At 50.0% G+C, this 22,308-nt stretch overlaps 1 protein-coding gene across 3 annotated transcripts in view; it reads left to right on the top strand.

Annotated features, from left to right (window-relative positions):
* DNAJC6 (DnaJ heat shock protein family (Hsp40) member C6) overlaps nucleotides 1–22,308 on the top strand; it is a 43,008-nt gene that overhangs the window by 10,839 nt on the left and 9,861 nt on the right. For all 3 annotated transcript variants that reach the window (XM_074545616.1, XM_074545617.1, XM_074545615.1), the window contains 11 exons: nucleotides 8,128–8,278; nucleotides 8,989–9,038; nucleotides 9,129–9,277; nucleotides 12,024–12,146; nucleotides 14,631–14,764; nucleotides 17,295–17,489; nucleotides 18,156–18,273; nucleotides 19,212–19,291; nucleotides 19,463–19,656; nucleotides 19,754–19,834; nucleotides 20,439–20,882. In XM_074545616.1, the coding sequence (XP_074401717.1) occupies nucleotides 8,128–8,278; nucleotides 8,989–9,038; nucleotides 9,129–9,277; nucleotides 12,024–12,146; nucleotides 14,631–14,764; nucleotides 17,295–17,489; nucleotides 18,156–18,273; nucleotides 19,212–19,291; nucleotides 19,463–19,656; nucleotides 19,754–19,834; nucleotides 20,439–20,882 (1,719 nt within the window). The remainder of the gene's footprint in view (nucleotides 1–8,127; nucleotides 8,279–8,988; nucleotides 9,039–9,128; nucleotides 9,278–12,023; nucleotides 12,147–14,630; nucleotides 14,765–17,294; nucleotides 17,490–18,155; nucleotides 18,274–19,211; nucleotides 19,292–19,462; nucleotides 19,657–19,753; nucleotides 19,835–20,438; nucleotides 20,883–22,308) is intronic.

Genomic DNA, 22,308 nt, shown 5'->3' with positions numbered 1-22,308 from the left:
CATTTTCTCTGCCTCAATTTTACAGGTGCTCTGAACAACACACCTGGCACTTGAGCAGCAAAAAAACTCAGGTCTTAATGTGGGCCTTGAATTCTATTTATAGGTTATTTTTTTAATAACCTCTTTATTTAACAAGGACTGTTTGGTGGTTGTTCCAAAACAAAATTTTAAAATTTTTTGTGCTGCTTGTGATGCTCCAAACCCAAACTCCACACTTGTATCTCTCTTGTTCATCTGAGCACTTCAGGCTGATAAATTCCTAATTTCTCCCAGCTCGCTGCAAAGCCATTTTTCTTTGCCAACTATGAAATTACAGCAGCTTAAAGAACCAAATCCACCCCTCAGGTGTGCTTGTGATTCCGAGTGATTTGGTGATTGAAGTTGCTCCTGGACTGGGGGACATGATTTATCTTTCACACAGGCTGCAGATGGATAATTGGGGACAAGGATTAGGGACACAGACAGGAGAATGAGGTGCTTGGGATTTTGGCTTAATAGGAACAAGGAAAAAACACCACTCACATTCTGTGCATTTCTTTTTTGTTTAAGTAGAGAAAATATTGGTATTATAAATATTTCAGACTCCTCCCAATGATGCCAAAGTTGAAACTCCCAAGGTGGGCAGTGCTTGAGAATAATTCAGGTGGGAAAAGAGATCTGAGTTCCTCAGGAAGGAGAAGGGTGGGGTAAAATCCATCTCAGGGAAAAGATTGTGCTGCTGGGTTTTGGTGGGACAGGGGATCTCTTGTCTGTGGAATTCAGTGTCAGACCCTGAAGGTGAAACCCTTGAGGTGCCCTGGCCATATCCAAGCTCGTTATGTCCTTTTTTCTTTTTTCCCCTGATTTTCAGTGACAGTTTTCTGTGGGGCAGAGCAGCTGCTGTTTGCAGTGGAGGAAGAGAACAGTCTGGGGGGGGAACCCAGTGCCACCAGTGATGGGGGACACTGGGACACTGGTCTGTCTGTCTGTCTGTCTTGTGGGGAGCAGAACAGACAACCATGGAATCATTAGGTCTGGAAAAGGGCCCCCTGAGCTCCTTTGCTCCAGGCTGAGCCCCTTCCCAGCTCCTCAGGGATTCTGCAGCCCCTTCCAGCTCCTCAGGGATTCTGCAGCCCCTGCCCGGCTCCTCAGGGATTCTGCAGCCCCTGCCCAGCTCCCTCAGGGATTCTGCAGCCCCTGCCCAGCTCCCTCAGGGATTCTGCAGCCTCTGCCCGGCTCCTCAGGGATTCTGCAGCCCCTGCCCAGCTCCCTCAGGGATTCTGCAGCCCCTTCCCAGCTCTATTTCCTTCCCTGGACACTCTCCAGCCCCTCCATGTCCTTGTCCTGAGGGGCCCAAATTGTCCCCAGGACAGGGGGACTGGGGCAGGCACGGCCCAGCTCCTGCTGCCACAGCTCTGCTGCAGCCAAAGACCTTTTCCAACCAAGTTAAAAAGATGAACAATCAAACCTTTCTTTTCTTTCCCCTCATATTGGATTTCTTCTGCACCTGGGCACAGGGAAATGCCCTTTGCTCTGTGGAATATTTGTGTGTGGGTCACCAGTGAGCAATTCCACATGTTGGATGGCTGAGGATTTGTGCTGAAGGCAAAGCACTGGCACTTCTGGGGCAAATTGCTGCTGGTTTCACTAACAGGGCTGTGTTTGCTGTCACCAACTCCCCTGAGCTGAGGAACTGGGCTCCTGTTTGGTTTTTCTATTAATTTCCTTAGACTAATGCAAAGTATTAGATCTTCAAGCATCCTCTCCTAATGCAGATTTGCAGCCTCATAAACACCTTCTGCAAGGAAAATAATCAGTGGCTGCATCTTTGCTCCAACTCCCAAGTGCTCCTGATTATTGGCTTAATATTTTTTTTTGGAATGGTGTTGCTCAGAGTGAAAAGAAGCAAAAGCCAGGAAGCAGAAGCACAGGGTTGCTGCTGGAAGGCTGGAGCTCCTCATGGATGGCAGGGAGCTGGCACAGAGGGGTCAGCTGAGTCCTGAACAGAATCCTGGAATGGTTTGGGGTGGAAAGGACCTTAAAGCTCATCCAGTGCCACCCCTGCCATGACAGGGACACCTCCCACTGTCCCAGGCTGCTCCAAACCCCATCCAACCTGGCCTTGGACACTTCTAATTTGTCTGGGCAGCCTGTGCCAGGGCCTGCCCACCCTCACAGGAACAATTCCCAATTCCCTCCTGCAAATGCCCCCAGCTTGAGATAGAGGTTCAAAGAGAGACCTGAGCTGAACCTCACAGGACACAAAACACCACGAGTTATAAAACCAGATTCCAAGAAAGGCATCTACCCAGAGCTGCTTCTGTCTCTTCCTTTTTTAAGTTGCTGCAAGTGCTCTCAAGATGAGAACCAGGCAGAATTTTGAAGAAGCCAATTTATTTGGGTTTTTGCTGTGGCATTCAATTCTGCTTTCTTAGCAGCTGGCTGAGCATTGAAAGAAGAGGTTCTAGGAAATAAGATGCAAAAGTAACAGCAAGGATAGTTGTTATGAAAGGAAAAAACCCTTTCTGTGCTGTTCTGTGGTGTTTATGATCTAGATAAGATAGAAAAAAGCTTTTAAAGGGTTGGGGCATGGACTTGCTTGTGCTCTGTGCTTCCTCAGGCAGAGTAACCACCAAGAAAAAGCCTCTGAAAGAAACTGCAAGTGGCGAAATTGAGATTTCTTGAGCTGTTTTACACTTGCAAACATAATGTCTTGTGCTCTGGTGATTCCTTGTCTCTGAGTCAGAAGAGAGACATCTCCATGTCACTGGCACGGGGACAAAGGCCTGGCCGGACAATGTTGGCCTGTGTTCCCCCCTCGCTGCCTTTTCAAATGGGGAGGCTCTGTTTAATGGCTCCTTTGTTTGCTTGGTGTGTTTTGGACACTTGAACGATGGGGTGTTGGCAGGAGTTTTGTCTTTTCTCAGTTGTTTTGATAGGGGGGGGAAGCACAGAGAATGTCCATCAGCTCCAAAGACACATTTCACGCTCCGGCCTGGTGGCTCACTGTCGGGCCTTGCTGAAGATGACTTTCATGAGGGGAAATTTTTAACAAATTAAACAAATCTAGCAAGCACTGGGTGGTAATCCCCCCCTCCCCTCTCAATATCACTATTCTGCTAAGAAAACACGGAGTAAAACCCCCTCTTTATGGAAATCCTCCATGTTTTTGGTGCCAGCTGCACTCCTCAGTTTCCATTTCTCGAGCAAAAGAAGAAAGAGTGAACCTTAATTCTTGCCATGAAGAACCTTAATTATTTCCATTAAGTTTGCGTTTAAGCAGCCTCAAACGAACCTTTGGATAAAAAGCCTTGGCCTCACGCAATGTTAGTTCTGGAGTTTTATCCCAGCAAGGCACAAAAAGAGGTTCTTGAGTTCCCTACCCCAAAGTTTGCTGCCAGAGGTGCTGATTGCTTCCCACAGGGTGTCGGGGACCCTTTGTTGTCCAACAGAAACACAGAATTATGGACTTGCTCAGGTTGGAAAAGCCCTCTCAGACCATCTTTTAAATGGTCTTTTAACTCCTTCCAGGGATGTCTCCTGCCAGGGCTGGACAATACTTTTGGGGAAGAGATTTTCCCAATATCCAACATAAACCTCCCCTGTTCTGAGGCATTTTCCCTCTCCTCCAGGCAAAGGACCTGGATGGGGCAGTACCAGTGAACTGGAAACTGCATTAAACTGCTGGAGAGCTGCAGTAAAAAAAACCCCAAACAACAACCTCATAAGCAACAACTCCCTGCTCAGCTGAATAAATTATTGAAGATATCTTAGTGCTGGGGATGCTTCTGTGCCTCATGATTGTCTGCTTAGGAGAGAATCATGGTTTTACCCTTTAGATGAGGGCCTGGAGTGACAGGAGAAGGAGGAATATCTGGAAGATCCCAGAGGGAAGGGTTGGATGGATTTTGGGCAGGAATTCCTGGCTGGGAGGGTGGGCAGGCCCTGGCACAGGGTGCCCAGAGCAGCTGTGGCTGTCCTGGATCCCTGGCAGTGTCCCAGGATGGGGCTTGGAGCAGCCTGGGACAGTGGAAGTGTCAGGATGAGTGAAACCTGGGCTTGGGGGTCTCAGCATTCATTTTATCAAATGAGCAGAGCCTCTTCTGCTCTGCACATGCTTTGCTGCTTATTTTTATGGAATAACACTTTAAGTGTGCTTAGCCTCATAGGGAACCTAACTCTACCAGGAATCTGGGACAGTGGAGGAGGAGGAGGAGACAGATGGGACTGGTAGCAAAAACTTAGGTAAAAAATAATCAGTGTTTGGGATCTGTGTGAGTCTGAGGAACTTCCCAAGTAATTTCTGCAGGTTTTCTCTGTGAATGCCCCTTTATCACTGTTTTAGTTGCCTCTGCTGGTGGTGATTTCTCTCCCAAACCATCACCCAGTGACTGTTGAAAAGTTTATGTAATTCTGACACTTGGGCCGTGTCTGATCCAAGACAGGATGCAAGTGCCCATAACAGCATCCATGGCTTAGTCTTGGCTTAAATGTGGTAAAGCTCAGCTGTCCAGATGAAGGATGTGTATTTTGGAAGGATATGTCTGGAAGGAAGGTTTGGGTATCAGGATGTGATTTTGTGCCCTTAAAACACAGTTAGAACCACAGAATCACAGATGGTTTGGGTCGGAGGGCCTGTGAAGCCAATCTCAATCCAAGCCCACATTCCACCACCCCAGGTGGTTCCAGGCCCAGATGGCAGCTGAAGCCCTCAGATCTCTGATATTGATTTTGGTAATGTCTCAGCCATTGATTATCACTGGGTGCAGAGGAGCCACTGCCCAGAGATTTGCATTTAGGATCTCCTGCCACCCTTCCCTTGGGCAGGGGAGGTGAAATTCCTCTTTGCAATCCTCTGCAAGATGGACTGTGGGGAACAGCAGGAGCTGGGGATGCTGAGGGTACCCAGGGATGTGGAATCTCTGCTCTGCACCCAACACCCCTGCAGCCATGGGAAACCCTTGAAAGGATGCTCCAACCCTGCTGTAGCAGGAATTGCTGCTGCAGGGCTGCTCCCCCTGCCCTGCAGACCCTCCCGGGAGTGGGAACCATGTCAGAGTGACGCTGGATTGTGGCAGCCTGGCTTTGCTCCCTGCAGGCTGGTGGGAAAGCACGTCCCACACGAGGCAGGCTTTGCTGGGAGAGCTGCCTGGGGGAGGAACGTGAGCTCTGCTGCCTGCTGGGGGGGAGAGGCACAAAAAGCAGCTTTTTTTTTTTTTGCTGAGTGTTCCTTAAAAACAATCCAGGCTTTGTTGCTGAAGCCACAACAACAGTGGCTTGACTCCTTTCAGTGCAGGGAACTTTAAAAGGGCCGTTTCTGCCCAGGCACAGGACAGCCTCCACCTTTATCTTAGGGGATAAAACAAGCAAAACCCCTTTCTTTCCCCCAGAAAATACCTTGTGGGGAGGGAGAAGACTGCAACAAGCAGAAGAAAACCATATAGAAATGGGGAATTTGGGATACAAAACCAGGAACAAACAAAAATTTTCCCATTGTAGTGCCATTGGAAGAGAAGTCAGAGGAGATTTAAAACTCCCAAACCTTTTTTGGTTTTTTGGGGGAAGGTGGGAGATGAAGCTTTAATGCTTTTCTATGTGGAATGAGATGGTCTTTCAGATCCCAAAGCATTCTGTGATTCCATGATGAGGAACAGGGAATATTTAGATCCTTCCTCACTTCACCTCTAACAAAAGCACAGGCAGCAGCTCCCTGAGCAAAAATAACCCCCCTCGTTTGACACTGAAGATATTGTTGCACAAAATCTGGGCAGCCTGAGGGAAACCTGCTTCCTTTCCTATGGCTTCACGTCTGCTTTCTGTCTGCCCTTTCCAGGCAGAAAGGGGCTGTTCACTCCTGCTGAGTGACCTGGGAAAGGCAGCACTTCTCTGCTGAGCCTCAATTTCCAGGCATCCTCCTTGCACTTCCACTCTCCGAGGCTCAGAGCTGCTTCATCAGCACAAATAGCCAGACTGACAGAGTCTGAAATGCCTGCTCAATGTCGGCTGGCTCCCCCCGGGCTCTCGGCAGGGCTGGAATTCAGCCCTGTGCTTGGAGGGGTTCTGGGGGGGCTGCTCAGGGCCCTCCCCCAGGCAGACAGGGCCTCCAGCAGGGCAGATTTTGCAGGGAAAGATTCCAAATCTGGGATTCCAGCAGCAGCAGCTCCCTCAGGGGGTGGCAGGGTGTGACCCTCTGCTCTGGTCACTCTGGCTGCAGGTGACAAAATGTCCCCATCACTCCAGGCCACACCTGTCCCGCTCTCCCATTTCTGCCTCCAAAGCCCCACACTGAAAGCAGGGTTGGTCTGAAAGCGTTTGGTTTTTGAGAATAAGCACAAACACTGCTCGTGGCACTGCAGGGGATAGGGAGGGGATATTTCCCTTCTGGATTTGTGGTTTCTCTCCCTTTCCCTGGGTAGGAATGAGTTTCCTGGCCTGGCTAATCCAGACATTGATGGTTTTGCTACCCTCAGCTTCTCCAGTACTGAGCACATCCCTCTGAGCTCCCCTGGATCCCTGTTCTCTTCCAAAGCTCTCTCTGCCTTGGGAGGAGACGTTCTCCTGCACATCCATCTCCTGATCCTCTGTAAAATCAGCACTTAAGTGCTTTAATTAGGATTTCCACAGTGTCCAGCTCCCATCCTGTCCAACACCAGGCTGATGCTGTCAGCAGGGCCTCCCTCAGCTGAACTCTCGCTGCTGAGGGTGGGCCATGGCAGGAGGGTTCCACCTGACATATTTCAGTTTTGGAAGGAGGTTGTTGCTTTATTTGGTATTTCCTTATCACTCTCTACAGCTCCTGAAAGGTGTCTGTGCTCAGGTGGGGTTGAGCTCTTTCTCCAGCAGCACTGACACAACCAGAGGACACAGCCTCGAGCTGCACCAAGGGGAATTTAGGCTGGATGTTAGGAAGAAGTTTTTTACAGGAAGGGTGATAAAGTTCTGGAATGGTGTTTAAAAAAAAAGCCTGGATGTGGCACTGGGTGCCGTGGGATAATTGAGGATCTTGAAGGTCTCTTCCAACTCGGTGATTCTGGGATCCTGGTGATTTTGGGATTCTGGGATTCTGGGCTTGGTGACTGCTGGAGGTTCATTCTGAACACAGAATGGTCCAGCCTGGCCTTGGGCACTGCAGGGATCCAGGGGCAGCCCCAGCTGCTCTGGGAATTCTATTCCAGGGCCTGCCCACCCTGCCAGGGAACAATTCCCAATTCCCAATATCCCATCCCTGTGGCAGTGGGAGCCATCTCTTCCTCAGCCATCCTTTCTGATTCTCTGCCTTAGGGGACACAGGAACCTTGGAACTGATTCCTGCTGCTTCTCCTGGAAATACAGGGAAAGTCTCCTTCTCTCTCTTTCTCCTCTCCACTTTTTAAACCTCCAGATTGATTTCTAAAGATTTTAAGTTTTCCATTCTCTCAGAGCCTTCTGTTGCTCTCCTGCAGCATTTCCAGCTGTAAGAATTTGCCCAGTGCTGTTGAACCTCTGATCCTTTGTCCCCTTTTCCCTGTTCCAAGCTGCCACTTTTCTGCCTTGCTTTCCTTTAGAAGCTGACCTGCAGAACTCAAATCCCCTTTTGAACATCTCCTCCTTCCAGCCCTGGCTCTCCCAGCACAGAATAACATGAAAACAAACTTTCTGAGGGGAGATCAAACACAGATTCCATGCTTGGAAGCCAACAAGCTTCTTTGATTTTTTTCCTTTTCTCTCTTTTATTTTTTTTTTTTTTAAATCATGCTCACAGGAAGTTTGGTAAAAGAAATATTCCTGTGCCTCGAGGAGCCATCTTGTGTTCTAAAACAGAATGTAGAGGAGAAGTGGCCAATTTAGATCTTTTGCCCTGTGCTGAGACTGAACACAACCTGCACACAGCGGCAGGAAGGAGCCATCCCTCACCCCTTGGAGGAGGAAAACCACTTTTCCTCACGCCTGACACTCAGCAGCTCATGGGGACCTGCTTGGTGTGGACAGAGCTGGGGGATTGTTGGGGTTTATTCCAAACCAGTGACGTTGGCTTTGGGTTTGTTGTGTTGTAATTTTTGGCTTTGTTGTGCTGTGATTTTTGGTTTTGTTGTGCTGTAATTTTTGGTTTTGTTGTGCTGTAATTTTTGGCTTTGTTCTGTTGTAATTTTTGGTTTTGCTGTGTTGAAGGTGCCTCGTCACCAGACATGGAGTCCAGCTACGGGGGAGGCCTGCTGGACATGGTGAAGGGAGGAGCAGGGAGGCTCTTCAGCAACCTGAAGGACAACCTGAAGGACACCCTGAAGGACACCTCCTCCAAGGTCATGCAGTCTGTGGCCAGGTACAGTGCACCTGGAGCAGGAAAAACCAGCACAGCTCACAGGGATTGAGGAAAGGGGAAAATCCCAAATAATTTCTTTGGTTCTGTCTCACCGTTGGGGTTTAGCCTCAAGGAAAACCCAAGTAAAACCATGTGAGCTCATAGTGAGCGTCAGCACCCTGAAATGTGGGAAATGCCAGTGAAATGGAGCACCTGGTCTCCAGCTCCTGGAGGATTCCCTGTGGGATCCTTCCAGTGAAACACCACCTGAATATTTATTTTGTCACTGGCGTTGATGCCTCTCTCTGCTGTGCTTGCTGATGTTCCCATCCCTAAATCCACCTTGGCATGGAAGACAGGCTGAGGTGACTTTGCTTGGGGGACTCTCCTGGTGTTGTCCCCTTCCAAGGATTCAGGGGCTACAAGAAATTAAGGAAATTTAATGCAAGACCCCAAAGGGTTTGAGGGATCTGCAAAGTGCAAACTGCTGGAGATTTCTCTTGGAAACTGGCACTTAAAAATTAATGACAGAAGGGAAAAGGGACCTTTCTTGCAGGTTTTGTATCCAGTTAATTGCATGTGGAGAGGGGGAGGCTGGGTCACTGTCTGCGTCTCAAGAATTAATTTTAAGATGAATTTTCCTTGTGTGATAAGTAGATTTTTTTTTCTGGGCAAACACTCCTAACGTGCTGCTGAAGTGCCTAAATTCTGTGCCCTGCTTTGTCTCTTAGTTACACCAAGGGAGAGCTGGATATTTCCTACATTACCTCAAGGATCATAGGTAAGCACTGTGGAGAAACACAACGCCCAGAGCTCCAAAGGCCAGAACTGCAGGCACCCCGGTGATGCTGGCCTCTCCTTGCCTTGGCAGTGATGTCTTTTCCTGCTGAGGGCGTGGAGCTGGGATTCAGGAACCACATTGAGGACGTCAGGACCTTCCTGGACTCCAGGCACCCCGACCACTACACCGTGTTCAACTTGTCACCCAAATATTATCGCAGTGCCAAGTTCCACAACAGGGTGAGTGCCTCCCACGGGGGCAGATTCCCCAGGGAAAGGGGCAGCAGCTCCTCTTGGACCCGCAGTTTGAGGGGATTTAGGAGCTAGAGGTGTTTTTGGGAGTTTTAGCTAGGATGAAAGAGTTGGAAAGTTCAGGGATAATGCTCATGTGAGGAGCCTGGGAGAGTGAAAGGCATTGCATGGAGAGGCTGCAGGGAAATAAAGATAAACCAGAGTTTATTCTGTTCCTACAGAGTGTTGGAGCTGCTGCAGGGAAAGAATAAAATGGAAAGCCTTTGGAAGAAATTACCAATAGAAGGGGGGAGATGATTTTCTTGCAGTTGGGCTTTAATCAAGCAGGATAGAAAGGGGATCTGAGGGGCATTTTGGCTCTTGTGACTTTAAAAAGCCACCTGCACGGCCTGGCCCAGTTTCCCTCTCTAAAACCAGAGCAGCATCAGGGAGCACTGCGAGGCTCTGCTTCATTAATGGCTTTTAGAGGAAATCTCTATGAAATGCTGCTGCTGAAATGCAAGATTAGATTTAATCTTTCTGAAAACTTCCTGTTCTTTCCCTCTCCCACGAGGGAGTGCTGTGTTTTGGTGTTGTGTTCTGGTTTTTTTTTAATTTCTAACTTTTTGGTGCCTTCAACCCAAAAGGCAGGCTTAACTCTCAGTCAGGGTAAATGAATCTAATCTAAGGCTAATTTAGTTTTAATTTGAGGTGTAGCTGAATCTATCTTCAGTAATTCTGATCACCAGAAACCACTCACTGACACTTAAAGCAAATTTCTCTGTGGCCATCAGTAACCAGACTTCAAATGCGAGTAAATGAACAAGGAAGACTAATTAAGAGATATTAAGAGCTCAGAATCTTCAGTCTTGATTGATTTTGGTGCACCACTGATGCTGTTTGTGGGTGGAGAAAAAATTATCTACTTCTGAAAGCCCAGCATTAAAGATCTATTGCCGTGTGAGCTGGCCATAATTCCTGAATCCCTGGAATTATCTCCTACCCTGCCCAACACTTTAACAAGTGACTTTTAATGCCACTCCCAAAGGGCAGCTCAGTGCTTTGCAACCATTGCTTTGACTCACATAGGAAGAAAATAAAATTACCTTTTAATAAAATATTGTGGTTTCGGTTTATGGGCTGGGAAATTCTGATTCCAAGTATTTTTCATGAGAAAGAAGTGTGAACAACACAATACATGATTCCCAGAGCTGGAGAATCCCAGCTGCTTTTCCCCAAGGTTGTCTGTGCTGAGTGCTGGTGAGGTTCTGTTTGATAGAAACACCAAGCACACATTTAATTTCCTAATTGTGAACCATCAGGCAGATGTGTAATTAGAGGCAATGTAAATATGTAATTATGGACTGGTGGGAAACGTGTGTTATTTACTAGAGAAGTGATAATGGCTTTTCCAGATGCTTGGCAGGGAGGGCTGCTCTGAGGACTGTCAGTGGAAGGGTCACTGTGGGAATTGTAACAGGGAAAATCAAGGATGTACAACAGAAGGAATGAAAGAAACTCTGGGGACAGGAGAAGGTGAGAGGGTAAATAGGAATGGTCACTCCCTGCTCTCCAAACTTGGAGCACTGCTCGATCTGTTGAGTGGCTTCTACAACACAAAGCCACATCTGGATATTCTGGAAGCCAAAACTTTCAGAGATCTAAAAAGCAATCAGATAAATACCCAACTTGCTGTGAGACAGAAATGGAATTTGCCAGCTTGGCCTGGCCCTGCATCCCATGGGAGCCTTTGGGATCCTTGCTGGACACAGCCCAGCCTGGCAGGGCTCTGGCTGGAATCTGGGTGCCTCTTTCTGCTCCAAGATGTTGTGCAGGTGTCAGACAGAACCTGCAGTGCAAGTTTTATAAAACCTGGAGCATTTCCTTCCTCTGAGAGATGAAACAGTTCTGGGGAGCATGTGGCTGTTTCAGAACATCTGGGCAAATCATCTCCTTCCTTCCCTGTTCCCATTGAGCAGCAGCCAAATGTCAGCTGAGAGAGAGAGAGAACCAATTCTTCAGCTGAGGAAAAGCCTCAGGACATTCCTCCCTTAAATTTCTTCTGGCCAGAAATGCCTTTTAAAAAAGAGATATTTCAATTAAAACCAGATGAAAGGGAGATGTCTGTCGAGGGCTATTTGATGTGCTGCTTGGGACAGCAAGGACTGACTCAGAAGCAGCACACTGAGGAATAGGGACCAGGCAGACTTTAAGATTTGTGGGGTTTCAGCTCTAAGGAGCCATTCATTTTTCTGGCTCATACATTAACATACTTAGATAGGATTTATTTTTTTTGAACAGAACTTTCCTTTTCATCAGTTCAATATCTGTCACACAGGGCTTGGAGATCCTGTGCCAGAGAAGGATTCAGAACAACAGATGCTCAGTGCCCTGTGCAAATCAGAGCAGTTTTTAGGGACACGCTGTACAAAGCCTTTAGAAATCGAGGCGAGACTGGAGCATTCTGGAAGAGCCCTCCAGATAATCTGATGTGAAATGTAAATTTTGAAAAATGTGCAGTCAGGAGCAACACATCAGCCCAATGTCATTGCACTGAGAAAGCTTTTTTGTCTGCCTCCTCATAAGCCATGGGAGGCACGGCGCGGAGTCACGCACGAGGAGAGCTGGAGTAGGATTGCAGCACATTACTCCGGGTTGTAAAGGACGAGTAGGTGTCTTGGCAGGGAGAATGAGCAGAGCAGGGCCTGTCTGGTGCTCCCACAGAGCTGTTGGTGTGCTGCTGCCATCCCTGCAGGTGTCTGAGTGCAGCTGGCCCGTCCGGCAGGCGCCCAGCCTGCACAACCTCTACGCTGTCTGCAAGAACATGCACAACTGGCTGCAGCAGAACCCCAAAAACGTCTGTGTCATCCACTGCATGGTGAGTGCACCATGGCACTGCCAGCACAGCTGGGCACTGCCAGCCCACACTGCTCCTGGAGTGCCTGCAGCCTGGGGACAGCATGGGGACAGATCCTGAAACAGGAGAGATGGGATGGGATGGATGGGATGGGATGGGATGGGATGGGATGGGATGGGATGGGATGGGATGGGATGGGATGGGATGGGATGGATGGGATGGGATGGGATGGGATGGGATGGGATGGGATGGGATGGGATGGGATGGGATGGGATGGGATGAATGGGAGGGATGGGATGGGATGGGATGGGATGGGATGGGATGGGATGGGATGGGATGGGATGGGATGGGATGGGATGGGATGGGATGGGATGGGATGGATGGGATGGGATGGGATGGGATGGATGGGATGGGATGGGATGGGATGGATGGGATGGGATGGGATGGGATGGGATGGGATGGGATGGGATGGGATGGATGGGATGGGATGGGATGGGATGGGATGGGATGGGATGGATGGATGGGATGGGATGGATGGATGGGATGGGATGGGATGGGATGGGATGGATGGGATGGATGGGATGGGATGGGATGGGATGGGATGGGATGGGATGGGATGGGATGGGATGGGATGGGATGGATGGGATGGGATGGGATGGGATGGGATGGGATGGGATGGGATGGGATGGGATGGGATGGATGGGATGGGATGGGATTGACCCAGAGTAAAGGACATCATCACCCAAAGCTCAGCTGGAAGAGAATCACTGAATGAGAAGCAGGAATGCAAAGCAAGAGAGGTCAAAATCATTCTCTAGGAGAAAGGTTTGAATTTCACCCAAGAGCTGCCAGCTTGCTGTGACTTGGCCAGGGTGCCCAGAGCAGCTGTGGCTGCCCCTGGATCCCTGGCAGTGCCCAAGGCCAGGCTGGATGGGGCTGGGAGCCCCCTGGGACAGTGGGAGGTGTCCCTGCCCATAGCAGGGGGTGGCACTGGATGGGCTTTAAGGTTCCTCCCAGCACAGACCATTCTGTGATTCTGTGATTTGCACGCTAATCTAAGTAGTCACAGCAGCAAATGCAGCCTTTGGACTGAAGGGGGGCTGGAAACTGGGCAGAAAGCACAGAGCTGGGAATTGTGTGGAGCTGTGAAATGGAGACTGTTGAAGTCTCCTGCCACAGGAGAGGTCAGGCCTGGCTGGAGGAAGCCCCCAGAGGGATTACTCAGCACTGGGCAAGGCTGCACTGTGTGAGGGTGGTGTGATCCTGGATCACTCCTAATTTACTCCATGCAACCTCTCCCGTTGACAGCAATGCCCCAAAGCAGAGCTCTGCCTTGCTCCTGGAGCCCAAATTAAACCAGGAGGCTGTCAGCCCTGATCAGCACAGACTGGGAGGAGTGGAGGAAATGACTGATCCCAAACTGCACAGAGCTCCCATGGGAGCCTGGCATTTCTGCCTCTCAGCACAGCCAGAGATGTCAATTCCCTTCAAACAGAGAAAGATGCACTTGATGCCTCCAATCCTGGAAATCCAACTCAAAAATCCAATTCCTTTCCTGTCCTTTGAGCAATGGATATCAGGATAATATGATAAAGGACAGGGAGTCCTTTCCAACATTTTCTAACAAGGCTGCAGAAACCCTCTTAGTTTATATGAACCTGAGAGATCTTGCCAGAAACAACTGGCAGGGGCTAAACTTGGAACAAAGCAAACAGCCTGTTCATGTCAGCAGGTTCTTGGGGTCTGGATCAGCTCCAGTACAGAAAATCCTACAGAAAATGGCTGGAATGCCTAAAGGGGGCCTGAAAAATACAATTGCAAGGAGGGAGAGTGGTGAGGCCTTGAGGAGTCGTGGATTCCCCATCCCTGGAAGTGTTCAAAGGGGTTTGGAGCAATTAGGGATAGCCAAGGTGTATATCAGGAACCCAGGCCACTGGGAATGCATTGATTTTCTCCTGCTCTTCCTACATTTTCGATCTATCAATGTGAGTCAGCAAACTTTCACCCAGAATCACTTAAAAAAACCCCATCAGGAGCAACCAGAGCTGTGGAGATGTTTGGGTGAGGGAGCCTGGGGCTGGATTTTTTGTTTGCTTATCCTTTTCCAGGGTAAATTTCTGTTAGAGGACTGCCTGCAGCTGTAGGATGGGTGCACTCTGACCCCTGTGGTCACTTCCAGGCCTATGTTTGAAATAATTACAGAATTACAGCTGGGGAGCAGCCATAAAACACCAACATTTGCAGCCAAAATCTTCTTGTGGGCTTTCCAAACAAGACTAAACCACCCTCAGCTTTGGCTGCTCCCTGGATTTTATCTCAGCTTTGTTCACTGAAGTCCTGGGTGTTGAACAAATGACACAGAACTCAAAATTGTTCATCATCTTGTGGTCTCAATCTTAGTTTTTCATAAATCATATTTTGTGATTTCAGGAGGAGTGGGGAGCTGGAATTTAAAGGATCTTTCTGGTACTCACAGTTTTTCCTCTCTGCCCCTTTCCTTGCCAGGATGGCCGTGCAGCCTCAGCAGTTCTGGTCAGCGCAATGTTCTGTTTCTGCCACCTCTTCTCTCATCCTGGCCCTGCTGTGCAGCTGCTGAACACAAAGAGACCTGGGATTGTCCTGTGGCCATCTCACAGGAGGTACAGTGCCCTGGCTCAGCACTGAGCTCCATCCCCTGCTCAGAGCTGCCCAAAGGCCTGGCGGGTGTGCTTTGGCCCCTCGGCTCAGCCAGGTGTCCAGATCCCACAGTGTTCCCCAGAGATGAGCAGGGAGCAGGTCTGGGAGAACTTGCCCAGAGCAGCTGTGGGATTTGGGATTCCTTTCCTTGGAGATCCCCAGTGGGGTCTCACCCCCAGCACAAAACCAGGTTCTGGGACTGAGCTGGGAAGCTGCTCCTGCTCTGAGCAGAGAGCAGGTGACATTCAGATCTCCCAGCCTGAATTATTCCTTTATTTGAGATATCTCTGCTCACTGCAGAGAGTGGGATTAGATCACTGCTGAAGGTCCTTCCAACCCAACCACTCCCTGCTGAACCTGTGGTTAACAGGGCCCTGGAGAATCCCTCTCCTGTGCCAGCTGCATCCTTAGAGAAAGAGCAGTGCCAGTGCAGTTCTGTGCCAGCTGCATCCTCACAGGAACAGCAGTGCCAGTGCAGGCTCTGTGCCAGCTGCATCCCTACAGGAACAGCAGTGCCAGTGCAGTTCTGTGCCAGCTGCATCCTCGCAGGAACAGCAGTGCCAGTGCAGGCTCTGTGCCAGCTGCATCCTCGCAGGAACAGCAGTGCCAGTGCAGTTCTGTGCCAGCTGCATCCTCACAGAAACAGCAGTGCCAGTGCAGTTCTGTGCCAGCTGCATCCCTGCAGGAACAGCAGTGCCAGTGCAGTTCTGTGCCAGCTGCATCCTCACAGGAACAGCAGTGCCAGTGCAGGCTCTGTGCCAGCTGCATCCTCACAGAAACAGCAGTGCCAGTGCAGTTCTGTGCCAGCTGCATCCTTAGAGAAACAGCAGTGCCAGTGCAGGCTCTGTGCCAGCTGCATCCCTGCAGGAACAGCAGTGCCAGTGCAGGCTCTGTGCCAGCTGCATCCTCACAGGAACAGCAGTGCCAGTGCAGGTTCTGTGCCAGCTGCATCCTTAGAGGAACAGCAGTGCCAGTGCAGGCTCTGTGCCAGCTGCATCCTTAGAGAAACAGCAGTGCCAGTGCAGGTTCTGTGCCAGCTGCTCCCTGCAGGAACAGCAGTGCCAGTGCAGGCTCTGTGCCAGCTGCATCCTCACAGGAACAGCAGTGCCAGTGCAGTTCTGTGCCAGCTGCATCCTCGCAGGAACAGCAGTGCCAGTGCAGTTCTGTGCCAGCTGCATCCTCACAGAAACGGCAGTGCCAGTGCAGTTCTGTGCCAGCTGCATCCTCACAGGAACAGCAGTGCCAGTGCAGTTCTGTGCCAGCTGCATCCTCACAGGAACAGCAGTGCCAGTGCAGTTCTGTGCCAGCTGCATCCCTGCAGGAACAGCAGTGCCAGTGCAGTTCTGTGCCAGCTGCATCCTTAGAGAAACAGCAGTGCCAGTGCAGTTCTGTGCCAGCTGCATCCTCACAGGAACAGCAGTGCCAGTGCAGTTCTGTGCCAGCTGCATCCCTGCAGGAACAGCAGTGCCAGTGCGGGCTCTGTGCCAGCTGCATCCTCACAGGAACAGCAGTGCCAGTGCAGGCTCTGTGCCAGCTGCATCCTCACAGGAACAGCAGTGCCAGTGCAGGCTCTGTGCCAGCTGCATCCTCACAGGAACAGCAGTGCCAGTGCAGGCTCTGTGCCAGCTGCATCCCTGCAGGAACAGCAGTGCCAGTGCAGTTCTGTGCCAGCTGCATCCTCACAGAAACAGCAGTGCCAGTGCAGTTCTGTGCCAGCTGCATCCCTGCAGGAACAGCAGTGCCAGTGCAGGCTCTGTGCCAGCTGCATCCTCACAGGAACAGCAGTGCCAGTGCAGGCTCTGTGCCAGCTGCATCCTCACAGGAACAGCAGTGCCAGTGCAGTTCTGTGCCAGCTGCATCCCTCACAGGAACAGCAGTGCCAGTGCAGTTCTGTGCCAGCTGCATCCCTGCAGGAACAGCAGTGCCAGTCCAGTTCTGTGCCAGCTGCATCCTCAGAGAAACAGCAGTGCCAGTGCCGGCTCTGTGCCAGCTGCATCCTTAGAGAAACAGCAGTGCCAGTGCAGGCTCTGTGCCAGCTGCATCCCTGCAGGAACAGCAGTGCCAGTGCAGTTCTGTGCCAGCTGCATCCTCACAGGAACAGCAGTGCCAGTGCAGGCTCTGTGCCAGCTGCATCCCTGCAGGAACAGCAGTGCCAGTGCAGGCTCTGTGCCAGCTGCATCCTCACAGGAACAGCAGTGCCAGTGCAGGCTCTGTGCCAGCTGCATCCCTGCAGGAACAGCAGTGCCAGTGCAGGCTCTGTGCCAGCTGCATCCCTGCAGGAACAGCAGTGCCAGTGCAGTTCTGTGCCAGCTGCATCCCTGCAGGAACAGCAGTGCCAGTGCAGGCTCTGTGCCAGCTGCAGGGATGTTGGAGCTCATGGAGACTCCAGTCCTGAGCCTCCAAAAGAATGGCACTGCCGCTGGATTTCGAGGCAGATTTGGAGCATGAAATGAAAGCAATGGAGGTTTCAGCCCTGGTTTTCTCTGCCTGCAGGTACATAGGGTACATTTGTGACCTCATAGCAGACAAACCCGTCATCCCCCACTGCAAACCCCTCACGATCAAGTCCGTCACCCTGAGCCCCGTCCCCTGCTTCAACAAGCAGCGCAACGGCTGCCGGCCCTTCTGCGACATCCTGAGCGGGGAGACCCGGATCCTCAGCACCTCCCAGGAGTACGAGAGGATGAAGTGAGTGCTGGGCCCTGCCTCCCTCGGCAGTGCAGGCAGCCCCTGCCACTTGGCTGGGGATGGCTGAGCTGCAGGCACTGCCTGGCTGCTGATCAACGGAGATACTCACTGAGAGTTAGTGCCTGGGGTGAAAGAAATGGCCAGGGGGAGTCTGAGCCTGGCAGGGGTGGGATAACCACAGACATCAGGATCTGAGGTTGTCAGGGGTGGGATAACCACAGATATCAGGATCTGAGGTTGTCAGGGGTGGGACCAGTGCACAGACATCAGGATCTGAGCCTGGCAGGGGTGGGACAACCACAGATATCAGCATCTAAGGTTGTCAGGAATGGGATCATCACAGACATCAGGATCTGAGATTTGCGGGATTGGAATAACTGCACAGACATCAGGATCTGAAGTTGGCAGGGGTGGGACAAGTGCACAGACATCAGGATCTGAGGTTTGCAGGATTGGGACAACTGCTCAGATGTCAGGATCTGAGGTTGGCAGGAATGGGACACCTTCCTAGAGATCATCCAGTGCTCTGTTGGTCCCCCTGTGGAATATTTTTGTTCTAACCAAGCAGAGCATTGAATGCTCCTCCTTGCTTGGCCTGAGGGAGGTGAGAGCTTTGATGTGGTGGGAGGGAGCTTAACCCTGGCTTTCCTGCTGTTCCCCTGCAAGAGAATACCGTGTGCAGGAAGGGAAGGTGCTGATCCCACTGGGAGCCACTGTCCATGGAGATGTTGTTGTGTCTGTCTACCACATGAGATCCACCATCGGGGGACGCCTCCAAGCCAAAGTAGGAGCTGCTTTCTCCTCTTCTCTTCTCTTCTCTTCTCTTCTCTTCTCTTCTCTTCTCTTCTCTTCTCTTCTCTTCTCTTCTCTTCTCTTCTCTTCTCTTCTCTTCTCTTCTCTTCTCTTCTCTTCTCTTCTCTTCTCTTCTCTTCTCTTCTCTTCTCTTCTCTTCTCTTCTCTTCTCTTCTCTTCTCTTCTCTTCTCTTCTCTTCTCTTCTCTTCTCTTCTCTTCCCTTCTCTTCCCTTCTCTTCCCTTCTCTTCCCTTCTCTTCCCTTCCCTTCCCTTCCCTTCCCTTCCCTTCCCTTCCCTTCCCTTCCCTTCCCTTCCCTTCCCTTCCCTTCCCTTCCCTTCCCTTCCCTTCCCTTCCCTTCCCTTCCCTTCCCTTCCCTTCCCTTCCCTTCCCTTCCCTTCCCTTCCCTTCCCTTCCCTTCCCTTCCACTAAGAGCTGCCTAAACATGGAATCTCTACAGTTTCCTTGGGGATGTATTTAAAACTTGAATATTCGAGTTGCAGAGTGGGCAGTGAATATTTTCCTCCTCTCCACTCATCCTTGGTGCCCTTTGCTGTGTAGATGATGTTTCCCTGAGGCCTCTACTCCAAGTGAAATGTTTATTTATTTTTTGGGACACTAACCTGTTGCTCCCATGTATTCAGTGTGAACAGCTTAATTTCACTGCAAAACTGATAAGTAGATCCCAGAAATAAAGAGAAAAAGGGAAAGAAGTCCAGTTCCTGAAGGTTTTCTGCTGTACAGAGGCTGCAGCAGCAGGGTTGAAGGCAGATGTAAATATTGGGAATATTTGGGAATATTGAGAAAGGGAATATTGCCTGTAGAACAAGCAGAATGAATTCAGCAGTTAAGATTAGGGTAGAATTAACTAACTCCTGTATTTAAGCCGTTGTTCAGTCTGGTTCTCTCTGCTTTTTTTTTTTCTTTTCAGATGACCAACACACAAATATTCCAAATTCAATTTCACACTGGATTCATAGCCCTGGGAACAACCACTCTCAAATTCACCAAGTGAGTGTTTGAAGGTGAACATTAATCAAACCTGATGCATAAAAGCCTGATGAAGGCTGAGGGAGAACAGTCACAGATGAAATATGAATAGCCTGAATGTACTGAAAGCCTTTTTATAGCTTTCCAGAAATATTCTTCCCTTTTCAACTGGACCACTCTTGTCCCCTTTAGGCCTGAGCTGGATGCCTGTGACTCTCCAGACAAATATCCTCAGCTTTTTCATGTTATACTGGACATAGAAATACAGTCTGCAGACAGACAAACTGAATTAACTCCCCCATGGGAGAACTTCACAACAAAAGACATCAATCCCTCCATTCTCTTCTCCTCCCACCAGGAGCACCAGGACACTCTTGCTTTGGCAGGTAAGGGCTGCAGGGATCTGTTCCCTTCCCATGATTGATTCCTTCGTGCTGAGCTGGGTTTGGTTTCATTCCCCCTCTCTGGTGCTCTGTGCTGCAGGCAGAGGTGCCACGGATTCCCCCCAGGATAACATCAGGAACGTTGGGCAGAGTGCATTCTTCTCCTCTCTCAGCTGGCAAGGTAGGCAAGGCTTGGTCTTCAGAGTCAAATCTGCTCCAAAGAACACAAACAGCCCCTGTTCCCCTGGCTGGAGCTGCAGTGAGGCTGAGGGGCCCCACTGTAGCATTGGATCACAGAGCTGGGCACACCCTGGTGCTGCCATGGAGTGGGAATTCCTTTCCTACAGCATCCTCCTCAAACTGGGCTCTGTGGGACCATTGTTGACACTTCTAGGGTGAGCCTTCACCCGAGGCCTCCTTCATGCCAAAACTTGAAATAAATAAGCCTTGATGAGAAAGTTCAGGTTAATTTTGGCAAAGGAATCATGGTTGGAAATGACCTTTAGGGTCATCAAGTCCAACCATTCCTCAACATTGCCAAGGCCACCACTGACCATGCCCCCAAGTGCCACATCTCCCATGGATGGAGATCCCAGCTGTGCCAGGGCTGCAAAACCCTTTAGGGGAAGAAATTCATCAGTTTTTACTTTAAAAAGCAAAATTATTCTAGCCAAATGCTGCTGTGCTATTCTCAGCCTTCTGTTCTGCTTGTAAGCTGATTTTTACGGGACCTTTGTGATGACCAAACTAACAGCTGCCTAATTTTATTTTCAATCATCATTTAGATCAGAAATCTGACAAAAGTAGCTCTCACCCCACCTCAGAGGATCGAGCAGCGTTGGTGCATGAGGAAAGCGAACAGTCAGATGACGAACTCTTGTCCCTTTCCAGTCAGCACAGTAATGCCAGCGGCGACAAGCCCCACGGGACACCCAAACACAGCAAAAAGCAGCAGGAGCCTCCAGCAGCACCTCCCCCTGAAGACGTGGACCTGCTGGGCCTGGATGGCAGCCCCATGAGCAAGAGCTTTCCCCCGCAGCCCAGCGCTGCCCCCTCTAACTCTGACCTGCTGAATGATCTGTTTGGGGTCGGGGGGCCGAGCTCGCAGAGCCCTGCTGCAGCTGCTGCTGAGGAGGTTTTCCCCGTGGGGGCACCTGGATCTGTGCAGTCGACCCCGCGGCGCTCGGCAGCCTCGGCGTCGCCGTCCCCGTCCCCCAGGGTAGGAGAAGGTAAGGGTGCCTTTATTATAAAAATATCGTAGCAATACTCCATAAATAATGCTGTCCTGGTCTGCAAATCAGAATTAAAACAATTGGAAGGGAGGGTGTTTGCGTTTTTCACTTTAGGGGAGGCTCCTGCCTTCCTTAGCAGATACCTGTCTTTTCAAACCAAGACAAATGCTTATCATAAAAATCAGTTAATTCACGTGATGCCACCAATATATCAGCAATAAGTGTTTGAGGAAGTTAAGACAGCACTTTTGAAACATTCATGTATCAAGGAAACAGAGCAAAAACTTTAAACAGTTTGCTATTAATGACAATTGTTATTTGTTGGTGTTACCTCTGGAAGACAGAACCAGCAGAGGCTGTAATGAAGAACATAAGTTTTGATAAAATTGATGATGTAATGAACTGCATCCCCCCCAAGGGGGGACTTGGGCTTGGAGGATCCCTCTGGGGGATCTTGGCTACCTCCCTTTCATGTAGGGGATCCCAAGAGGCCCCAACCAGCTCCTCTGCTCCAGGCTGGTGCATCGTCACCAAACCAGTCCCTACTGGAGCCACCCTGGAATTTGGAGGCTCCTCACTCCAACCACCACTGCAGAGCCTCAGTTTTGCTCTCATTATGGGCCCAATAGTGCACATGAGTTTTACAAAAACTCCTCTGGGGCTTTGGGTAGACCTACAGCACCACGAATTGAATTTCCCTCTGAACTTAGGGGGTTTGGAGCTGGGAGAGGGATCCTGGACTAGGAAATAGAGAATTGCTGTCTCTCCCAAGGCCAGGCTGCAGGAGTGGTTGGATGGATATTAGGGAGAGGGATCTTTTGAAGGATGAAGCAGAGCAAGTGCAAAGAGAGAGGAGAATGCAAGTTTCAGTGGAAGGAATTGGTCACTTGTACCTGCAGAAGGTTTCTCTTGTTGTAGGCTCAGCCTGAGCTCTCACCCACGGCAGGTTTTGCAGACACATCACACAAGAGGTGCAGCAACAGATCAGGAAAAGATTTAGGGATTTAGGAGCTCTGCAGAGCCAGAATCACACAGCTCAATTGTGCCAAGCCAGGAAAACAAGGATAAGAGCTTGGGAAATGAGTGAAGAGTAGTGACTGAGTAACATAAGTAATGAGTAGCATCATCACCACATGCAGAGCTGCTAGGGATTGTACCTTTCAGGATGCTTTTAACCTTAAACTTGTTGACAAGAATCTGAGTGACTTCATAGGGGTTTCTTTTGGTTGAGTTTGTTGGGGTTTTACACGGAAGAGAGAAGACTGAACAAATTGATCAAAATGGAGTTTGAGAAGAACTGGAGTTTTGTAAGAAGTGATGTAAAAAAGATATCCATTATTTTCTATCCCCGACATGGATAACCTTTGCCAGCCTGAATCATCTTGAGAGGAAGCAGGAGTGGCAGGAATTGCACCAGGGCAGC

This window comes from Zonotrichia albicollis, chromosome 8, assembly GCF_047830755.1.
Source record: "Zonotrichia albicollis isolate bZonAlb1 chromosome 8, bZonAlb1.hap1, whole genome shotgun sequence".
Classification (NCBI taxonomy): Eukaryota; Metazoa; Chordata; class Aves; order Passeriformes; family Passerellidae; genus Zonotrichia; species Zonotrichia albicollis.
This window is presented reverse-complemented; position numbering and strand designations above follow the sequence as displayed.